Raw genomic sequence first — 19780 nt, 5'->3', positions numbered from 1 at the left:
AGATTTGGCAACTTTTCCAGAGTCCGAGAGGTCTCTCCTTTTTCCGGAAGAGTTGGCAAGTAAATTACGTCCTCTAGTCTCAGGGCTTTACAGCAGAAGATGGTCGCAGCTACCCGACATCTGCAATTTAATGGTTAAGGGTCAGCCGCAGCCATTGCCTCCTTGCCGGAGCTTTTCTTTATGACCAGCGTCCTTTTATCATATTTTCTATATCATAAAATCCGGGCTGATGTTCATTCACATTACTAAAACCTACTTAATTTGCTTTTTGCTGCTCACAGCAGCTTCTTCCCATCAAGGCCATATATATATGATGGAAATAATGGACAATAAAATTAACTAAAAAGAGGAGAGGAAAAAAGGAGGATCATGCAGCTTTAAAAGCACCGGGAGAATAAGGAAAGAGGAAACTAATAAAAACTGCGGCATAGCTTATGTGCTTATGAAAACACACTTAACATTTTACAGTTTTCTTGCAATTATGGCTCATTTTATGCGGAGCAGCTAGGACAGATATATGAGGTCATACTGCCACCTAGTGGTAATGTGAGGTACAGCACTATCATTTGTTGCATCCCATTTAAAATCGACCAGATAGGTGCCAGATTATCAATGGTTATCACACAGTCCTCAATTAGAATACAGAAAAGGGTTCATCTACATTCAATTTGCATTACCGATCCTGCATTAATATATTTCTAGAGGCTGAAATCACCCAGCAATACTTGGCAGAGCTTGGTTTGGCTTGAAAATGTAGTCTGCATACAAGTAGGCTATAGTCTGGCCTCAGAGCTTCTATGAAGAGGTTGTTGGAGAGTCGAAAAAAAAAGGGCTTTTTTTTTTTAACCAGAAACAGTGCCACTTCTGTCTATAGGCTGCACCTGGTATTGCAGCTGAAGTATTGCATCCTGAATACAGCATACAATTAAAAGAGGTGCTATTCCTGTAAAAAAATATTTAGTCTCATACTGTCTAAGTTCTGTAATAAACTTAATGCCCAATTATTAGAATCCGGTGGTAAATCAAAGACACAACTACAAGAAAGATAGACGGACCTTTATTCAGCCTTCATCATCAGCCTGGCATCTTCTTATGTAGAATCATTCCAGTCTCCAAAAAGTCCATTAGAGTAGTCCCTCAGCTGGTAGACCACTCCAGCGTTAAAGGAACGGTTGTTGACACCGCCCCCCGCCTTGCCGGATTTTCTCTACACTTTCAGGGTGCAATGACTTGCAACCACCAAGGATGAAATCTTGTTTCCCCATCCAAGCGGCATGTAAGAGAAGTCGTCTCCGCTCTTGGCATCTAGGGTAGGCACCACCGCAGGACTGGTCAGAGTAAATACTGCTGTGTTCAAACATACGGGCACAGAGCTTCTCCCCTGCATCGTCTACAAGGCTGGCTGGTGAGGGGCACTGAGCCTGAAGTCCCGCAAAGAAGAAAGGCACCAGGAGCACACAGCAGAGCAGCTTCATGGACGGCAGCAAACACGAATCGGATGGCCGGCACCATGTGTACGATGTTTAAATACTTAACTTCTGTTTGAGAAGCTGACCAAGGTGGCGGTGGCTATAGAAGATGCACAGTCTATATGGGAGGAGAGGGATATAGATGCGCTCATTCCCACATTGAAGTTCATCCTACGAGTTCAAATGCTGCCTCTTGTGCTTGAGGATCTCAGTGGGGGTCAAAACCAAGTCCATGTTGCACACATCACAGTGATAGGTCTTGTGTAGAGCGGTCACTGACAAACCCTTGGTTTCTGGGTCTTCTGCCTCTGTTGCACAATAAAAAAAAAAGGATTAAAATATTCACTCCTTAAGGTCAAGTTTATCCGATGGAACGTTTTATTTTTGTAATTCAAATAGGTCCAAAGTTCTGTGCTTATTAGTTTTTTTTTAAATACGTGCTGTAAAGTTAAAGGCTATGGACACCTTTGGGGCCAATTTTTTTTTACTATTGCATTGTACTTATTTTGAGCTAAAAATCATATTTTCAATGGGTCTTTATTAAAAACATGGAATCCTTTTTTGCGTACAGAGCTGAGATGCTCTAGTAGCAGCCTGTGGATTTTCTCTCTTTTTCGTCAGACCAGGAGCTGACGGGCTCCTTATCTCTGCTCTCTGATCTCTTACTGATAAGAATGTGACTCAAATAAGTGTTTATGACCTCTCAGTAGTTTAGAGATAAGGTTTATTAGATAAAAGGTATAAAGTGAACGTAAAGTACCAGTCACACAGCTAGAAAAACAGTTAACCTTTTGTGACAGAATGGCTCAATATTTTTAATAAAAGCCAACTGAAAATATGATTTTAGCAAAAAATGAGTAAAATGCAATCATGAACAAAAATAGCCTCCAAAGGTGTACATAGCCTTTAAAGGGTTTTTCGATACACATATATGTATATGTTTAAAAAAAAAAAACTGGCAGGGAACCCATCAAGTATAAAGTAAATGGTATGCTCACCTTCCTGAACTGCCTCCGTTCCAGCATAATTGCTCCTCTCCTCCCCACCATTGCATCAATGATGGAATGTTTTGTTTCCAGCAATGGTGGGCCGTATACCTCACCATACGTGACTGCTGCAGCCAATCATTGGCCTTAGCAGAATGTGGCACAAGACCACTCAGACAAGTGATTGGCCGCAGCAATGAGGGGCTGTACACCTCATCATACATGACGGCTACAGCCAATCACTGGTCTCAGTAGTATGTAGCATGAGGCCGCTCAGGCCAGTGATTGGCTATAGCGGTCACATGTGATATAAGGGCATGTCACCACTGCAGTCAGAACAAGAAAGGCCAGAGGGGAGGATGGAGTGGGAATAGAGGGATTGGAGTAGGTAAGTTAATTTTTTTTAAATTAATCTGCTGTTAAAAAAAAAATAATAATAAAAAATGTATTTTTTTGGACAACCCCTCTTATTGATACAATTGTGGGCTGTATGCAGGCACCACTAGAGGGGGATTACTGTATACGGTTTACACTTAAATTAGGTTTACCTATCTATTAAAGTAATGGTATATTTTAGGATATGCCATGATTTCATGAATGATGGTGTCAGACCTCTGGGACCACCACCAATCCTAAGACTGAAGGGGATGCAGAGCTGGTGTAGTATTGTGTCGTCTTCTAAATTTTCCCTGCACAGCGGCCTTCCAAGCCACCCGGCTACATAGGAACTAGCCCTGGGGCTGCTGTGCATGGGAAAAACAGTGAAGGGGATGGGGCGATACACCAGCGCTGCACTCCTTTCATTATTCAGATTGTAGGGGGCTTTTAAAGGGTTTGGCCTATCTCAGACATCCATGTCAGACGGGTGCGGGTACCACCTCTGGGTCCCGCTCCTATCTCCAGAACGGGGCAGCATGCTCTTCATTCATTTTGGAAGTCCCATAGTGGTGAATGGAAAGAGCACTAGGCAAACATGGCCACCAATCTATTCCCTAGTTGGGGACTGCCAGAAATAGCTGAGTCGGTAGCTCACTTTGGGAGCCTCATTCTGGAGATAGAAGGGGGTCCTAGAAATTGGACCCTCTCCTATCTGACATTGATGGCATATCCTAGCAATAGCCCTTTAAGTTCTTCCTAGTACTAGGCATAGGCACTGAATCTGTTGAATGTCACAAATAATGACAAATGTTGTAATTATTCCTTGACACTGGTGGCTGTAGCATGGAACATACCCTGCGAAGTTTCCTCTTCTGCGCAGCTGTTCTGGTGAGCCATACGTTCCAGAGGGGTGAATGGCATGTACAGACCACAGCGAGGACAGGTCCAGAAGGTGCGCAGACAGTCACTGTAGAAATCGGTGTCGCTCTGATGACAATAAGAAACATCAAACATATACCATATATATATATAAACATAGCTGGCCATATAGCATTACATAGCTGCCAAACAAACACTCATTTGGCGGACAGCCATACCTCCCGAACTCTCAAACACATGCACACACAGATAAAAAAAAAAATCTAAAAATAGTTGACCCTTGTGGCAAACTTTTTTTAGTTTCTATTTTCACATAACTTTATCCCAATAGAAATACACAAGAACAAAAGTCAACAATTCCCATACATCCAGTACCCATAGTAATAATACAGCAGGTTGCAAGACACAGCAGAAAAAAAAATCAATACAGTTCCCAAGAGAATAAAAACCAGTAACATGAATCCAACTGGAGCGTCATTCACACCAGCTCCGCCAAACAATCAGTCCGATAAAACTGACAGATCCATTTAAAGGGGATATCTGATCCCCAGGGGCATTGCTAGGTTAAAACATTCAGGGGCCTGGGCCCCTGATGTTTTGTCCCAGACCCCGAATGTCCTGCTTGTCAGATAGATCCAACTGCAAGTCCTCAGGAAGGCAATACAATTGAATCTAATGCCCTGCAAGAGATGAAGGACCTGTGATGACATCACAGTCCATGTGATCAGTTCTAAATGCAGTAGCTGAAAAGGACCTGCGATGATGTCACCATCATGTGACCAGTGCAGGAGAGGACGGCTCAGCAGCAAAAAGAAGTCCTGGTAAGAAGCTGTGGTGAGGTCTGTACATGAGGAGAGGTAAGTGAAGGGGTAGATTACTCAGTGTGAGAGGCAGAGCCATGTTAGGAGTTGTAGTTATTTAACTGGGACTATATGTTAGGGCTAAAGGGAGGGAAATTATTTACATGGGACTGAAAGTTAAGGGGGTGATTTTATTTACATGGGTCTGTGTGTTGGAAGCGACTGTGGGAGGGAGTCATATTATTTACATGGGACTGAATGTTGGGGGATAATGCTATTTACATGGGACTGCATGTTGGAGGTGGCTGGGGAGGGGGTGATTTTATTTACACTGAACAAAAATATAAACGCAACACTTTCGGTTTTGCTCCCATTTTGCATGAGCTGAACTCAAAGATCTGAAACATTTTTTACATACACAGAAGACCCATTACTCTCAAATATTGTTCACAAATCTGTCTAAATCTGTGTTAGTGAGCACTTCTCCTTTGCCGAGATAATCCATCCCCCACCTCACAGGTGTGGCATATCAAGGTGCTGATTAGACAGCATGAATATTGCACAGGTGTGCCTTAGGGCTCATGCACACGACAGTATTTTGCGTTCAGTATACTGGACGTTTTTTTAGCTCAGTATACGGAACATATACTGAACCATTCATTTCAATGGTTCAGCAAAAAATACTGAAGTGTCTCCGTCTGCACTCCGTTTCAGTATTTCAGTGCCGTGAAAAGATAGAACATGTCCTATTCTTGTCCGCAAATCACGGTGCTTGGCTCCATTCAAGTCAATGGGTCCGCAAAAAAAACGGAACACATACGGAAATGCATCCATAAGTCTTCCGTATCAGTTCCGTTTTTGCTGAACCATCTATTGAAAATGTTATGCTCAGCCCAATTTTTTCTATGTAATTACTGTATACTGTATATGGCATATGGAAAAACGGAACGGAAAAACGGAAAGGAAACGGAAACACAACGGAAACAAAAAACGGAACAACGGATCCGTAAAAAACGGACCGCAAAACACTGAAAAAGCAATACTGTCGTGTGCATGAGGCCTTAGACTGCCCACAATAAAAGCCCACTCTGAAATGTGCACAGTTTTACCTTACTGGGGGGTATCTGATATGGCCACCATTTGCCTCACGCAGAGCAACACATCTCCGTCGCATAGAGTTGATCAGGTTGCTGATTGTGGCCTGTGGCATGTTGGTCCACTCCTCTTCAATAGCTGTGCGAAGTTGCAGAATATTGGCAGGAACTGGACACGCTGTCGTATACACTGATCCAGAGCATCCCACACATGCTCAATGGGTGACATGTCCGGTCAGTATGCTGGCCATGCAAGAACTGGGATGTTTTCAGCTTCCAGGAATTGTATACAGATCCTTGCAATATGGGGCCGTGCATTATCCTGCTGCAACATGAGGTGATGGTCGTGGATGAATGGCACAACAATGGGCCTCAAGATCTCGTCATGGTATCTCTGTGCATTGAAAATGCCATCAATAAAATGCACCTGTGTTCGTTGTCCATAACATACGCCTGCCCATACCATAACCCCACCGCCACCATGGGCCATTCGATCCACAACGTTGATGTCAGAAAACCGCTCACTCACACGACGCCACACACGCTGTCTGCCATCTGCCCTGAACTGTGAAAACCGGGACTCATCTGTGAACAGAACGCCTCTCCAAAGTGCCAGAAGCTATCGAATGTGAGCATTTGCCCACTCAAGTCGGTTACGATGACGAACTGCAGTCAGGTCCAGACCCCGATGAGGACGACGAGCATGCAGATGAGCTTCCCTGAGATGGTTTCTGACAGTTTGTGCAGAAATTCTTTGGTTATGCAAATCAATTGTTGCTGCAGCTGTCTGGGTGTCTGGTCTCAGAACATGGAGGTGAACATGCTGGATGTGGAGGTCCTGGGCTGGTGTGATTACACGTGGTCTGCGGTTGTGAGGCCGGTTGGATATACTGCCAAATTCTCTGAAACGCCTTTGGAGACGGCTTATGGTAGAGAAATGAACATTCATTGCACGGGCAACAGCTTTGGTAGACATTCCTGCAGTCAGCATGCCAATTGCACGCTCCCTCAAACGTTGCGACATCTGTGGCATTGTGCTGCGTGATCAAACTGCACATTTCAGAGTGGCCTTTTATTGTGGGCAGTCTAAGGCACACCTGTGCAATATTCATGCTGTCTAATCAGCACCTTGATATGCCACACCTGTGAGGTGGGATGGATTATCTCGGCAAAGAAGAAGTGCTCACTAACACAGATTTAGACAGATTTGTGAACAATATTTGAGAGTAATGGGTCTTTTGTGTATGTAGAAAATGCTTCAGATCTTTGAGTTCAGCTCATGCAAAATGGGAACAAAACCGAAAGTGTTGCGTTTATATTTTTGTTCAGTGTACATGGGACTGTATGTTGAAGGTGTCTGGGGGAGGGAGTGATGTTATTTACATGGGACTGTATATTGGAGGGGGCAGGAGAGATGGTGTGATGTTATTTACATGGGTTTGTATTTTGGAGGGGGCTGTAGATAGAGAGGGATGTTATTTACATGGGACTGTATATTGGAGGGGGCTCGAGAGATGGTGTGTTGTTATTTACATGGGACTCTATGGTGGAGGAGGGAAATAATGTTATTTACATGGGACTGTAGAGTGGGGCAGAGGAATTATAATTTCTGAGGACAGTAAACCGAATAATATTGGTCGACTTAGAGAACTGCGCCATATACATTGGGGCTTGGGCCCTGGATCTTTTGAGACCCTAGCAACGCCCCTGCCGACCCCTAAAATGCCCCCCCATATGCCCGGGCTCCTCACACAGAATGTACTCCTGCTCCACTGTGCGGGAGGGGGGTACAGCCAATAGCAGGCAGTGACGGGGACGAGCCTACCTAGTGTCACCTGCGATGCTAGGGAGCCATGCGGGGACCAAAAGCAACGCGTGTGTCGGGGATCCAGGTAAGTACATTGTGTGTGAGGAACCGGGGCATATGGGGGGACATTTCAGGGGTCAGATAACCCCTTTAAGCATTGAGGAAAGGGTCCCAGTTTTTTCATAATGATCATGGGTCTCCCTGGTTCAATACACTAGTCCAGGGATGGCCAACCTGTGACTCTCCAGTTATTCCAAAACTACAACTCCCAGCATGCAAAGACTGCCTACAGCAGGTCATGGTGGGAATTGTAGTTTTACAACGGATGGAAAGCTGCAGGTTGGCCATCCCTGCACTAGTCTGTCCATTGGCAAAGCTGTGTCTATTAGTTGTATCCAAGGGGAGATACAAGTTATTTTGGGGAGGATAAAATATCAGAAATTTTTATATGTTTTTGGATACCTGTGGCCCCTGATGCACAGCGACAGCTTCTGCAAGTTCTACAACCAGTAAGCAGTCTTCATTTTTGTAACCTACACTGGGATGAACACAACACCCCTGTGTCTTCTACTGCCCCTTTATGCCGGACACTTGGCATAACACCCTAAAGTGTTCCTCTAAGTGCCGGACTGCATGTGCGACTTGAATTATACAATGGAGGCGCAGGCTATGAGTGCAGCTGGAAATGCTTCCCCAACTTACCTGCAAACAATTATATGTCAAGAAGCTGGTGACGCTGTATCCTCCTTTTACAGGATCTGGCTCCATTTCCTCGGTGCCGAACAAGCCCTTTATGCTGTGACTGTCGGCAACTGTCTGGGGCCCCACATAAAGGTTCTGGGCTTCTAAAACTGCAAGACGTCTCATACTGTACATTACCTAAAGAGGAATCAGATCAGCTGCAATGGGTCACAGCAAAGTAAAAGGTTCAGACCGCAAGCAAAAGTATAATGCAAGCGGTAAAACAAGCTAAATCCACTCAGCAGTGCTGACATACAGAGGCAGTGCGGCTGAATTTGTAATTTCACTGTGGCAAGGTTTTTCCCACAGTTCAATGGAAAGCTAGCGAATTAAAGGCTATGGACACCTTTGGGGGCAATTTTTTTTATTATTGCATTGCACTTATTTTGAGCTAAAAGTATTTTTTTTAAATTGGTCTTTATTAAAAATATGGAGTCCTTTTTTCTGTACAGATCTGAGATGCTCTAGTAGCAGCCTTTGGATTTTCTGTCTTTTCTATCAGACCAGGAGCTGATGGGCTCCTTGTCTCTGCTCTCTGACCTTATAAACACTCATTATAGCTCAGTCCTTATCTTACTAATAAGAATGTGGCTCAAATAAGTGTTTATGGCCTCTCAGTAGTTTAGAGATAAGGGTTAGTAAAAGTACCAGTCACGCAGCTAGAAAAACAGTTAACAGTTTGTGACAGAACAGCTCAATATTTTTAATAAGGGCTAATTCAAAAAAGTATTTTGATGTAATGTACGCTAAAAAGGAATTTTATTTTAAAGGGGTATTCCAGCTAAAGAAATTTTAGGGCATGTCCATATGCCATAAATGTCTGATAATTAAAGGGGTGTTTTTCGGGCAGATCTATTTGTTGAAAAAAATAAAAATAATGGTCAGAAAGGGTTAAAAAAAAAGCTCCAGTTCCTGTGGATTTCTACTTTCTGTCCTGGCTTGAAACACCGGAAATGCCAGAAAAAAGGCCAATCATTGGCTGATGTGGGTGACAGCTATGGTCATTGAGTGCATGTCTAGCGTGATGAGCCAGGACAGGAATTGGGGAGCAGAGTCAGCGGATCAGTGGCGAGTACAGCTGCTTTATTTTTAACCCTTTCAGGACGTTTTTTTTTTTATGTGCCCGTAAAATTCCATTAAGGGTCTGACAGCTGGAACCTCCGCCGACTGAGAAGGGGTGGGGGGGTTCCAATGTCCCCCATCACTGATGCGGATCAAAGTCAGAGTGTAGAACAGGTGTTATTTGCATGGAACGGGATGGATGATGACCAAGGACCACCATTCTCACAATTATGTCATAAATGTCTGTATCTGCAATTCTCCTCTAAGTCTTTATTGTCTTAAACAGAAAAATACAGCTTGGAAATAGGATAATGTCATAATTTTGGTGTCTGCCGCACCCTAATCCTGCACCAACATCTGGCAGTCCTAAACCCAACCCAAACCGCCCCAAGATGGCTCCAAGACAGGAAACGACAATGAAACAGGAATTTATCAGATCACACCTCACCTCTGAGCGCACAAACTCCACAAGCCGTCGGCCTAAGTCGTCAATATCTCGTCTCCTCCTCCGTCTGTCATCCTCGTCAGGGTCTCGCCTGCTAGACGTGTTCTCCAGTCGGGTGCGCAGTACTTTCTCCCAAGCCATTCGCACACGGACAGCCTCGGAGATGAGATGAAGGGCTCCTTCAGGGTCTTCCACACTCAGCTCTATCCAGCCGTCACACACAATGCGGCAACAGTCAGCATTAGTGTCCAAGGAGCGGGCCAACAGTAGAAGACCCTGGGTCCATGAAAATATTCAAGCACATTACAAAACTTCTCTCAAAGTCTAAACTATCACTGTCTACTTCACCTGTCCTATTTCTTCATACCCCCCCCCTACACATGTGCATGGTCGGTTTGGCATGCATATGTTCTCAGTGAGGAGATAGGAATACGCTGATGACAGACTCCTCGGAGGCCTATCTCCCAAGATAGCAAAGGATTGTGCATGCAGAAATCCAACATGCTCATTCTTTCCTTCCCCCAACATCTATCATCCAAGAGTTGACACAACCCCATACACAAACACAACCCAATATACATAAGATAGTCAGACAGTCCCGATGAACTATATGAGTGCCATTTCTTTTCAGTAGGCTTATAGAGGGATGTCCGGAGTGGCGGACCTTCCTGATATGTGCTAATGATGCATATGGACAGGGGGTGATCTAATAGGACCAGAACTTTAACATGATTGGTAACTAACTGAATACAGACTGTAGGGATGAGGTCAATCTTCTTCAGAAAGAGGCAACTTTGCAAATACAAAGCTCTTGTCGTTTTGTGTCTACAGCTACTTAACACAATAGGCAGCAACACTATAATCCATGCATTCAATGTTTGCACATTGCATTACTGCTATATTAATCATACACATACATGTGAGGTTCTTCTTGGGTTTGATCAAAATGTATGAGCCCATCTGAGTCTGTCTAGTGTAGGGTCCCATCTATGAGAAGCTGCCTCAACGGAGCAAATGGGCTGATAGAATGTTCCCCAAGTACCTCAAGTTCATGTGTATAGCGAATATAGCTGTAATGCAGTTTAGATTCTATATTTTAAAGGTGTTGTGTCACTTCAGCACATGGCATTTATCATGTAGACAAAGTTAGGCACTTTGTAATGTCATGTGAATTCAAAAGATTGGAGAATGAATAACTTTATGCAGGCTAAGTGAATAAATATATTTACTAGTGTGATTAACCCCTTCACGCCCCGCGCCATACATGTACGGCGCTGGACGGGGGTTTAACCTATTACGGATACAGGTACGCCCTGATGTCCTGGTACTTACTGATACCTGTACACCCTGTGTAATTCCGATCACACCCGCCGTGTGGCGGGCGGTGATCAGAACTGGGTGCCTGCTGAAATCAATAAGCAGGCTGTGCCCCCCCCCCCCCCCCGTATCAGCGATCGCTGTGGGGTTTGTGTTTGAGGGAGCCCATCGAGTCCCTGCGCTGCTGTGGTGGGGACTCGATGTCTCAGAAGGCAGCCCGATGCCATGCAGAGGCTGCCCAATGCCTTGCACGGCATCGGGAACTGCCTTCTACGGGAGCCGAGAAGATCCAGCCTCAGGCTGGGTCTCCTAGGCCTGTGTTTCCCAACCAGTGTGCCTCCAGCTGTTGCAAAACTACAACTCCCAGCATGCCTGCACAGCCTTTGGCTGTCCAGGCATGCTGGGAGTTGTAGTTTTGCAACAGCTGGAGGCACACTGGCTGGGAAACACTGTCCTAGGCAACCTGTTTGTGTACTACTCACCATAGTACACAAACAGGCAATGTATTACAATACAAATGTATTGTAATGCATTGCAGAGGGGATCAGACCCCCAAAAGTGAACATCAGAAATAAAGGACAGAAAAAAAAGTTAAAAAAAATATGTTTTTACTAAAACTCACAAAGTAAAAAAACAAAAAAAAAAACGCTCCTTTCCCCTTATTTTAAAATAAAAAAACACAAAAAAAAACACAAATACAAGGTATCGCCGCATCCGTAATGACCGGCTCTATAAATATATCACATGATCCACCCTGTCCGATAAATACCCAAAAAATAAAAACTGTGTAAAAAAAAAAGCCATTTTTGTCACCTTACATCACAAGTGCAACACCAAGTGATCAAAAAATCATACACACCCCAAAATAGTGCCAATTAAACCGTCATCTCATGCCGCAAAAATCATACCCTACCCAAGATAATCGCCTAAAAACTGAAAAAACTATGGCTCTCAGACTACTAAAACATGATACTAAAACATGATTTTTTGTTCCAAAAATGAAATCATTGTGTAAAACTTACATTATTAAATAAAAAGTAGACCTATTCGGTATCACCGCGTCCGTAATAACCTGTTCTATAAACATATCCCATGACCTAACCCCTCAGGTAAATATCCGTAAAAAATACCTTGAGGGGTGTAGTTTGTAAAATGGGGTCATTTTTGGTTGGTTTCTATTATGTAAGCCTCACAAAGTGACTTCAGACCTGAACTGGTCCTGAAAAAGTGGGTTTTAGAAATTTTCTGAAAAATTTCAAGATTTGCTTCTAAACTTCCAAGCCTTGTAACGTCGCCAAAAAATAAAATATCATTCCCAAAATGATCCAAACATGAAGTAGACATATGGGGAATGTAAAATAAAAACTATTTTTGGAGGTATTACTATTAATTATAAAAGTAGAGAAATGCAAATTTGCTAATTTTTCAACATTTTGTTTGTAAATTTGGTATTTTTTTATAAATAAAAAAGATTTTTTTTTTACTCCATTTTACTAGTGTCATGAAGTACAATATGTGACGAAAAAACAATCTCAGAATGGCCTGGATAAGTAAAAGTGTTTTAAAGTTATTCACACATAAAGTGACACTGGTCAGATTTGCAAAAAATGCCCTGGTCCTTAAGGTGAAATATGGCCGCGTCCTAAAGATGGCACCCGATCTTGCCCGCTGCGGGAGCCATAGCCGTGGGTGGCCGCCTGCTTCTTTTAGCAGACACCGGAGGCTCGTGTCTGCAACCGGCAGTAATGCTGATTGCGGACATTAACCCTGGGTTCACACCTGAGCGTTTTACAGCGCGTTCCTACGCGCTGTAAAACGCTCAACAAGGAGAAACCAATGCTTCCCTATGGGAATGGTTCTCACCTGGGCGTTTTACAGCGCGTACGATCGCGCTGTAAAACGCCCGACGCTCAAAAAAGTTCTTGGGCTTCTTTGGGGCGTTTTGTCGCGCGTTCCCGTACATAGACTTTCGGGAACGCGTGACAATGGGCGTTCGCTTGTCTCTGTATGCGCGATTGTAAACGCCGGTACAATCGCGCATACAGAGCGCTCCTTTCGGAACGCTCAGGTGTGAACCCAGCCTTAACCCCTCAATCACCACGGCATCTGAGCGCGCTGAAACAGAAAGTGAGCACTTTTGGTAGTGCTCCGGCTCCCCGTGTGGTGATCGGAGGAGCCGGAGCGTGTATGCAGCAGCCCCTGTCTTTATGAATGACAGGAGGCTGCTGCATAGTATTTCTTATGGAGCCCTTGCCTGTAATAGGGCTCCATAGGAAACTAGTAAAATCATCATAGATTCCAAAGCAAGTGCATTGGAATCTATGATAATAGCAATCAGATAATTGATTGTTATAGTTTCCTGTGGAAACTATAAAAAAAGTGTAAAAAAAAAAATTACTGGTAAATAAAAAAAAAACATAAAAATTCAAATCACCCCCTTTACCAAAATAAAAATAAAGAACTAAAAAAAATTACACATCATGGGTGTCGAGATGTGCGAAAACGCCCATAGTATAAAAATATATTCCCCATACGGCAAACAGCAAAACGGTTGCTTAATTCTCTACAAATTTTTTTATAAAAAGTCACCACAAAGTCATACACCCCCCGGAATGGTATCAATAAGATCAAAAAAAGTTCAGATCGCCCTGCAAAAAATGAGCCCCCATACAGCTCCGTACACATAATTACAAAAAGGTTATAGGGGTCAAAATATGGCGACAAAAAAAATATACTGATATTGTTCTCACTTTTTTTTTTTTAACACTATCAAAACGCAAGAAAAACTATACAAATAGAAGGTATCGCCGGATTCGTACTGACCTGAAGAATAAAAGTAACTGGTCAGTTTTATCGCACATCGAATGTCATAAATAAATAAAAACTGTAAAATTGTGTTGTTGTTTTTTTGCTATTTAAACCCATTTGGGATTTTTTTTCCGCTTCCCACTACATCATATGCAATATTAAGTGGTGGCGTTGGAAAGTGCCACTTGTCCCGCAAACAACAAGCCCTCATATGGCTATGAGAACAGACAAATAATAAAAGTTATAAGGCAGGGAATGCAAAACAAAAACGCAAAAAATATATAAAAACTCCGGGCTTGAAAGGGTTAAAAATACGACAACACAAACAAATCACATACTGTATAATAAAAAATAAATACATCACTAGCCTAAATTGGGTGGAGACGCCGTTGATCATGCTATACCACATGAATGTCTACCACGTAATAACACATAACCGACACCCCAAGGTGTACAAGATGGCGAATCAATACTCACACCCTACTACATATAATAAAATAAAATAAAATAAAATATAACTTGCAGAATGTTCCCAAGTGTATGACAGTACAGGTTTAAAAGTCATAAGATATTCCTAAAAATAAATAATGATATAACAATATAATACTCCTAAAGGTTATTAATATATATTCACATTCATAAAAGTCCCTTTAAGATCTTCCGCACTAGTTTGTGCGATTGATAATATTATATACTGAGTTTTGGCAATGTTCTATCCGCATATGAATCTGTAGGTCTCGCTTCTATGGAAGATTATAGTGGTGGTTATTCAGGGGTTAGTACTATGCAGTATATTAGTTTGATTTAACTCACTGCTTGATGTTCGTTAGTTTCTCTAACTTTCGTGGCGTCCCACTACTGGTTAGGTCACTCACCCCTCTTCTTATAAGCTGTCCATATGATGCGCTTCCATTTAGCGGTAATCTTGAAATGTCCGCGAGGTTTCCTCTTGGTCTCTGTTAAGCGTCCCACGTGTAGATGGTTTGTCACGTGATCGGAGCTTCAGAGCGCTTGTCACGTGATCGGAGTTTCAACACGTCACGTAACCTAGTTCCGATGTAGTTGGCTTGGTTCAAGTTCCGGAGGCGGTACCAACCTCCGTTTACACAGCTTTCTGGCGATAATCTTATTATTTTTCCGCACAGGTTTATTGCTGGTTATAATAATATGAGACGTCTCGTTGCTTTAAGGATCTCATCCACTCCCGCTATACGCGTTTCGAGGTTACGAACCTCTTCCTCAGTAGCTAGTTTGTGAGATCCTTACTTCCTCCTTATAAATCTTTATAAGTCACACCCTTTCTTCTAATTGGAATTCCTCCCAAAATCTGGTCAGGATCACCGATCTATGGGAACTTTTTTGACTATATATTTTCTTTTTTGTTTTGGATGTACCCTTTTTGTGGTTCATCCTATAATCATACATATATCATGTGAAACTATCATCCGCATTATACTCATATAAGTTATATTATAAACAAATGTATGTCATACATATAAAATACATATTATATAAAAAATAAATTATTAAAAGAATATATATATACGTTAGTCTCAAATATTCAGATTATTTCATTAAAAGTCCCTTTCTGTTTTCTGTTTCTCTTTACACTATAATTTCACCAATATATTCGCAATTTTTATTCGAGATTTTTCTTTGTGGTTTTTGGGGGTATGGGGGTATATATATATATATTCTTTTAATCTGAATATTTGAGACTAACGTATATATATATATTCTTTTAATAATTTATTTTTTATATAATATGTATTTTATATGTATGACATACATTTGTTTATAATATAACTTATATGAGTATAATGCGGATGATAGTTTTACATGATATATGTATGATTATAGGATGAACCACAAAAAGGGTACATCCAAAACAAAAAAGAAAATATATAGTCAAAAAAGTTCCCATAGATCGGTGATCCTGACCAGATTTTGGGAGGAATTCCAATTAGAAGAAAGGGTGTGACTTATAAAGATTTATAAGGAGGAAGTAAGGATCTCACAAACTAGCTACTGAGGAAGAGGTTCGTAACCTCGAAACGCGTATAGCGGGAGTGGATGAGATCCTTAAAGCAACGAGACGTCTCATATTATTATAACCAGCAATAAACCTGTGCGGAAAAATAATAAGATTATCGCCAGAAAGCTGTGTAAACGGAGGTTGGTACCGCCTCCGGAACTTGAACCAAGCCAACTACATCGGAACTAGGTTACGTGACGTGTTGAAACTCCGATCACGTGACAAGCGCTCTGAAGCTCCGATCACGTGACAAACCATCTACACGTGGGACGCTTAACAGAGACCAAGAGGAAACCTCGCGGACATTTCAAGATTACCGCTAAATGGAAGCGCATCATATGGACAGCTTATAAGAAGAGGGGTGAGTGACCTAACCAGTAGTGGGACGCCACGAAAGTTAGAGAAACTAACGAACATCAAGCAGTGAGTTAAATCAAACTAATATACTGCATAGTACTAACCCCTGAATAACCACCACTATAATCTTCCATAGAAGCGAGACCTACAGATTCATATGCGGATAGAACATTGCCAAAACTTAATATTATCAATCGCACAAACTAGTGCGGAAGATCTTAAAGGGACTTTTATGAATGTGAATATATATTAATAACCTTTAGGAGTATTATATTGTTATATCATTATTTATTTTTAGGAATATCTTATGACTTTTAAACCTGTACTGTCATACACTTGGGAACATTCTGCAAGTTATATTTTATTTTATTTTATTTTATTTTATTATATGTAGTAGATTGATAATTTGGTCTATCTTAATAAATTTGTTGTACCCACTGCATAGATCCGGATATTTGAGTGCCCACTATACCTCTATTTTTAATTACCTATATTTCATATGTGGTTTGGGTGAACCACAACTTAGTGAGAGCACCAATCTATATTAGCAGGAGGGGTGAGCCACTATATATTTCCAATACTCACACCCTACCTAGGATAAAGTTCTTGGTAGCGTCTCCTTAATATTACACCCCTCAATTGTTTTTTTTGCCACAACCGTTATATAACACAACCCTGTTTATTTGGGGCAACAGGTATATCGCAGCCCTCAATCATTATTTTGTGGAAGAAGGTATATCACACCCCTCAATTAGTTTTTTGGGGGGCAACAGGTATATCACACCCGTTGCAAATAGTTGTTCCAAAAACGCTTGTCCCTCTGTATAGCTGCAGTATCGCAGCAGAACCGCACACAACTGCTATGCAATACAAATGCACTATAATATACTTTCTATGTTAGAAGGTATATTATAAGTATACAGGTCCTTCTAAAAAAATTAGCATATTGTGATAAAGTTCATTATTTTCTGTAATGTACTGATAAACATTAGACTTTCATATATTTTAGATTCATTACACACCAACTGAAGTAGTTCAAGCCTTTTATTGTTTTAATATTGATGATTTTGGCATACAGCTCATAAAAACCCAAAATTCCTATCTCAAAAAATTAGCATATCATGAAAAGGTTCTCTAAACGAGCTATTAACCTAATCATCTGAATCAACTAATTAACTCTAAACACCTGCAAAAGATTCCTGAGGCTTTTAAAAACTCCCAGCCTGGTTCATTACTCAAAACCGCAATCATGGGTAAGACTGCCGACCTGACTGCTGTCCAGAAGGCCATCATTGACACCCTCAAGCAAGAGGGTAAGACACAGAAAGAAATTTCTGAATGAATAGGCTGTTCCCAGAGTGCTGTATCAAGGCACCTCAGTGGGAAGTCTGTGGGAAGGAAAAAGTGTGGCAGAAAACGCTGCACAACGAGAAGAGGTGACCGGACCCTGAGGAAGATTGTGGAGAAGGACCGATTCCAGACCTTGGGGGACCTGCGGAAGCAGTGGACTGAGTCTGGAGTAGAAACATCCAGAGCCACAGTGTACAGGCGTGTGCAGGAAATGGGCTACAGGTGCCGCATTCCCCAGGTCAAGCCACTTTTGAACCAGAAACAGTGGCAGAAGCGCCTGACCTGGGCTACAGAGAAGCAGCACTGGACTGTTGCATGTCATTCGGAAATCAAGGTGCCAGAGTCTGGAGGAAGACTGGGGAGAGGGAAATGCCAAAATGCCTGAAGTCCAGTGTCAAGTACCCACAGTCAGTGATGGTCTGGGGTGCCATGTCAGCTGCTGGTGTTGGTCCACTGTGTTTTATCAAGGGCAGGGTCAATGCAGCTAGCTATCAGGAGATTTTGGAGCACTTTATGCTTCCATCTGCTGAAAACCTTTATGGAGATGAAGATTTCATTTTTCAGCACGACTTGGCACCTGCTCACAGTGCCAAAACCACTGGTAAATGGTTTACTGACCATGGTATTACTGTGCTCAATTGGCCTGCCAACTCTCCTGACCTGAACCCCATAGAGAATCTGTGGGATATTGGGAAGAGAAAGTTGAGAGACGCAAGACCCAACACTCTGGATGAGCTTAAGGCCGCTATCGAAGCATCCTGGGCCTCCATAACACCTCAGCAGTGCCACAGGCTGATTGCCTCCATGCCACGCCGCATTGAAGCCTCCTGGGCCTCCATAACACCTCAGCAGTGCCACAGGCTGATTGCCTCCATGCCACGCCGCATTGAAGCAGTCATTTCTGCAAAAGGATTCCCGACCAAGTATTGAGTGCATAACTGAACATAATTATTTGAAGGTTGACTTTTTTTGTATTAAAAACACTTATTTTATTGGTCGGATGAAATATGCTAATTTTTTGAGATAGGAAATTTGGGTTTTCATGAGCTGTATGCCAAAATCATCAATATTAAAACAATAAAAGGCTTGAACTACTTCAGTTGGTGTGTAATTGTCATGGTCTTACCTTCTTACTGTTCTCCTTCGTTTGACATGTGCTGGCGGCCATCTTGGTTTCTGGGTTTCTTGTAGCCTCCCACCCTGCGGCTTCTCCTTCCCACTGGGAGGAGCTGGATGCCTAGCTCATATATATAGGAGGTCTGTGGCTTCAGTTCCTTGCTTGGTCCTCCTGTGTTCACATGCTTCTAAGACTGCTGCTGCTTCTGGTTCCTGATCCTGGCCTCGTCTGACTACCCCGTTGGTTCCTGATCCTGGCTTCGTCTGACTACCCCGTTGGTTCCTGATCCTGGCTTCGTCTGACTACCCCGCTGGTTCCTGATCCAGGCTTCGTCTGACTACCCTGCTGGTTCCTGATCCAGGCTTCGTCTGACTACCCTGCTGGTTCCTGACCTCTGGCTTCGCAAGACCCTGCTTCGGTTTAGCCATCCGTTTGGACTTTTGCCTTACGGCTTGATTTGCAATAAAGCCTTCTTATTTCCACTCATCTCTAGTTGTACGTCTGGTTCATGGTTCCATGACATTAGGACCAAGCCATGAATTCTGACGGTACAGGGCATCCTCGCTACCTACGCTGGTTGCCAGACTTGATCAGCAGGATCACCTGTTGGGTCGGTTCGCTGTGGCGTTGCAAACCCTGCTTGAACGCACGGCTCATTTCGCTTCCGTTGCCGATGGGTCGGTTGTCGCTCCTGGGCCCGCTCCTACTGCCGCTCCGGTTGTTGCGCCAGAGTCTACCCCGACACCTGTCGCTGCGCCTGCGGTGTCTCGGGGTATGACCGGTTCTGCCCCCCTTCCACAGCGCTTTGGGGGAGAGCCAACTCAGTGCCGAGGTTTCCTTAACCAGGTGGGCATTTATTTCGAGTTGCTGCCACATGCCTTTCCTACTGAGAGATCAAAGGTGGGCTTCTTGATCTCGCTGCTCTCGGACAAGGCCTTGGCCTGGGCCAGCCCTTTATGGGAGAACAACAATCCGGTGGTTGCCGAGTTTTCCGGTTTTGTTGCTTCTCTTCGGAAGGTATTCGATGTGCCGGCTCGTGCTGCCTCTGCTGCGAAGCTCCTTATGTCCATCAGACAGGGTTCACGATCCGTAGCTGAATACGCCATTGAGTTTCGTACCCTGGCAGCAGAGGTGG

The 19780-nt window shown here is 43.0% G+C and overlaps 1 protein-coding gene across 1 annotated transcript in view; it reads right to left on the bottom strand.

Annotated features, from left to right (window-relative positions):
• Nucleotides 1-1042: 1042 nt before the first annotated feature.
• DHX34 (DExH-box helicase 34) overlaps nt 1043-19780 on the bottom strand; it is a 47779-nt gene continuing 29041 nt past the window's right edge. The window contains exons 14-17 of the mRNA XM_044306015.1: nt 9665-9937; nt 8116-8292; nt 3688-3820; nt 1043-1777 (exon numbers count right to left, since the gene is read on the bottom strand). Coding sequence (XP_044161950.1) covers nt 1641-1777; nt 3688-3820; nt 8116-8292; nt 9665-9937 — 720 coding nt within the window. The 3' untranslated portion in view covers nt 1043-1640. The remainder of the gene's footprint in view (nt 1778-3687; nt 3821-8115; nt 8293-9664; nt 9938-19780) is intronic.

Source organism: Bufo gargarizans, chromosome 9 (genome assembly GCF_014858855.1).
Source record: "Bufo gargarizans isolate SCDJY-AF-19 chromosome 9, ASM1485885v1, whole genome shotgun sequence".
Lineage (NCBI taxonomy): Eukaryota > Metazoa > Chordata > Amphibia > Anura > Bufonidae > Bufo > Bufo gargarizans.
The sequence above is the reverse complement of the archived record's forward strand: the minus strand, read 5'-3'. Positions and strand labels throughout refer to the sequence as shown.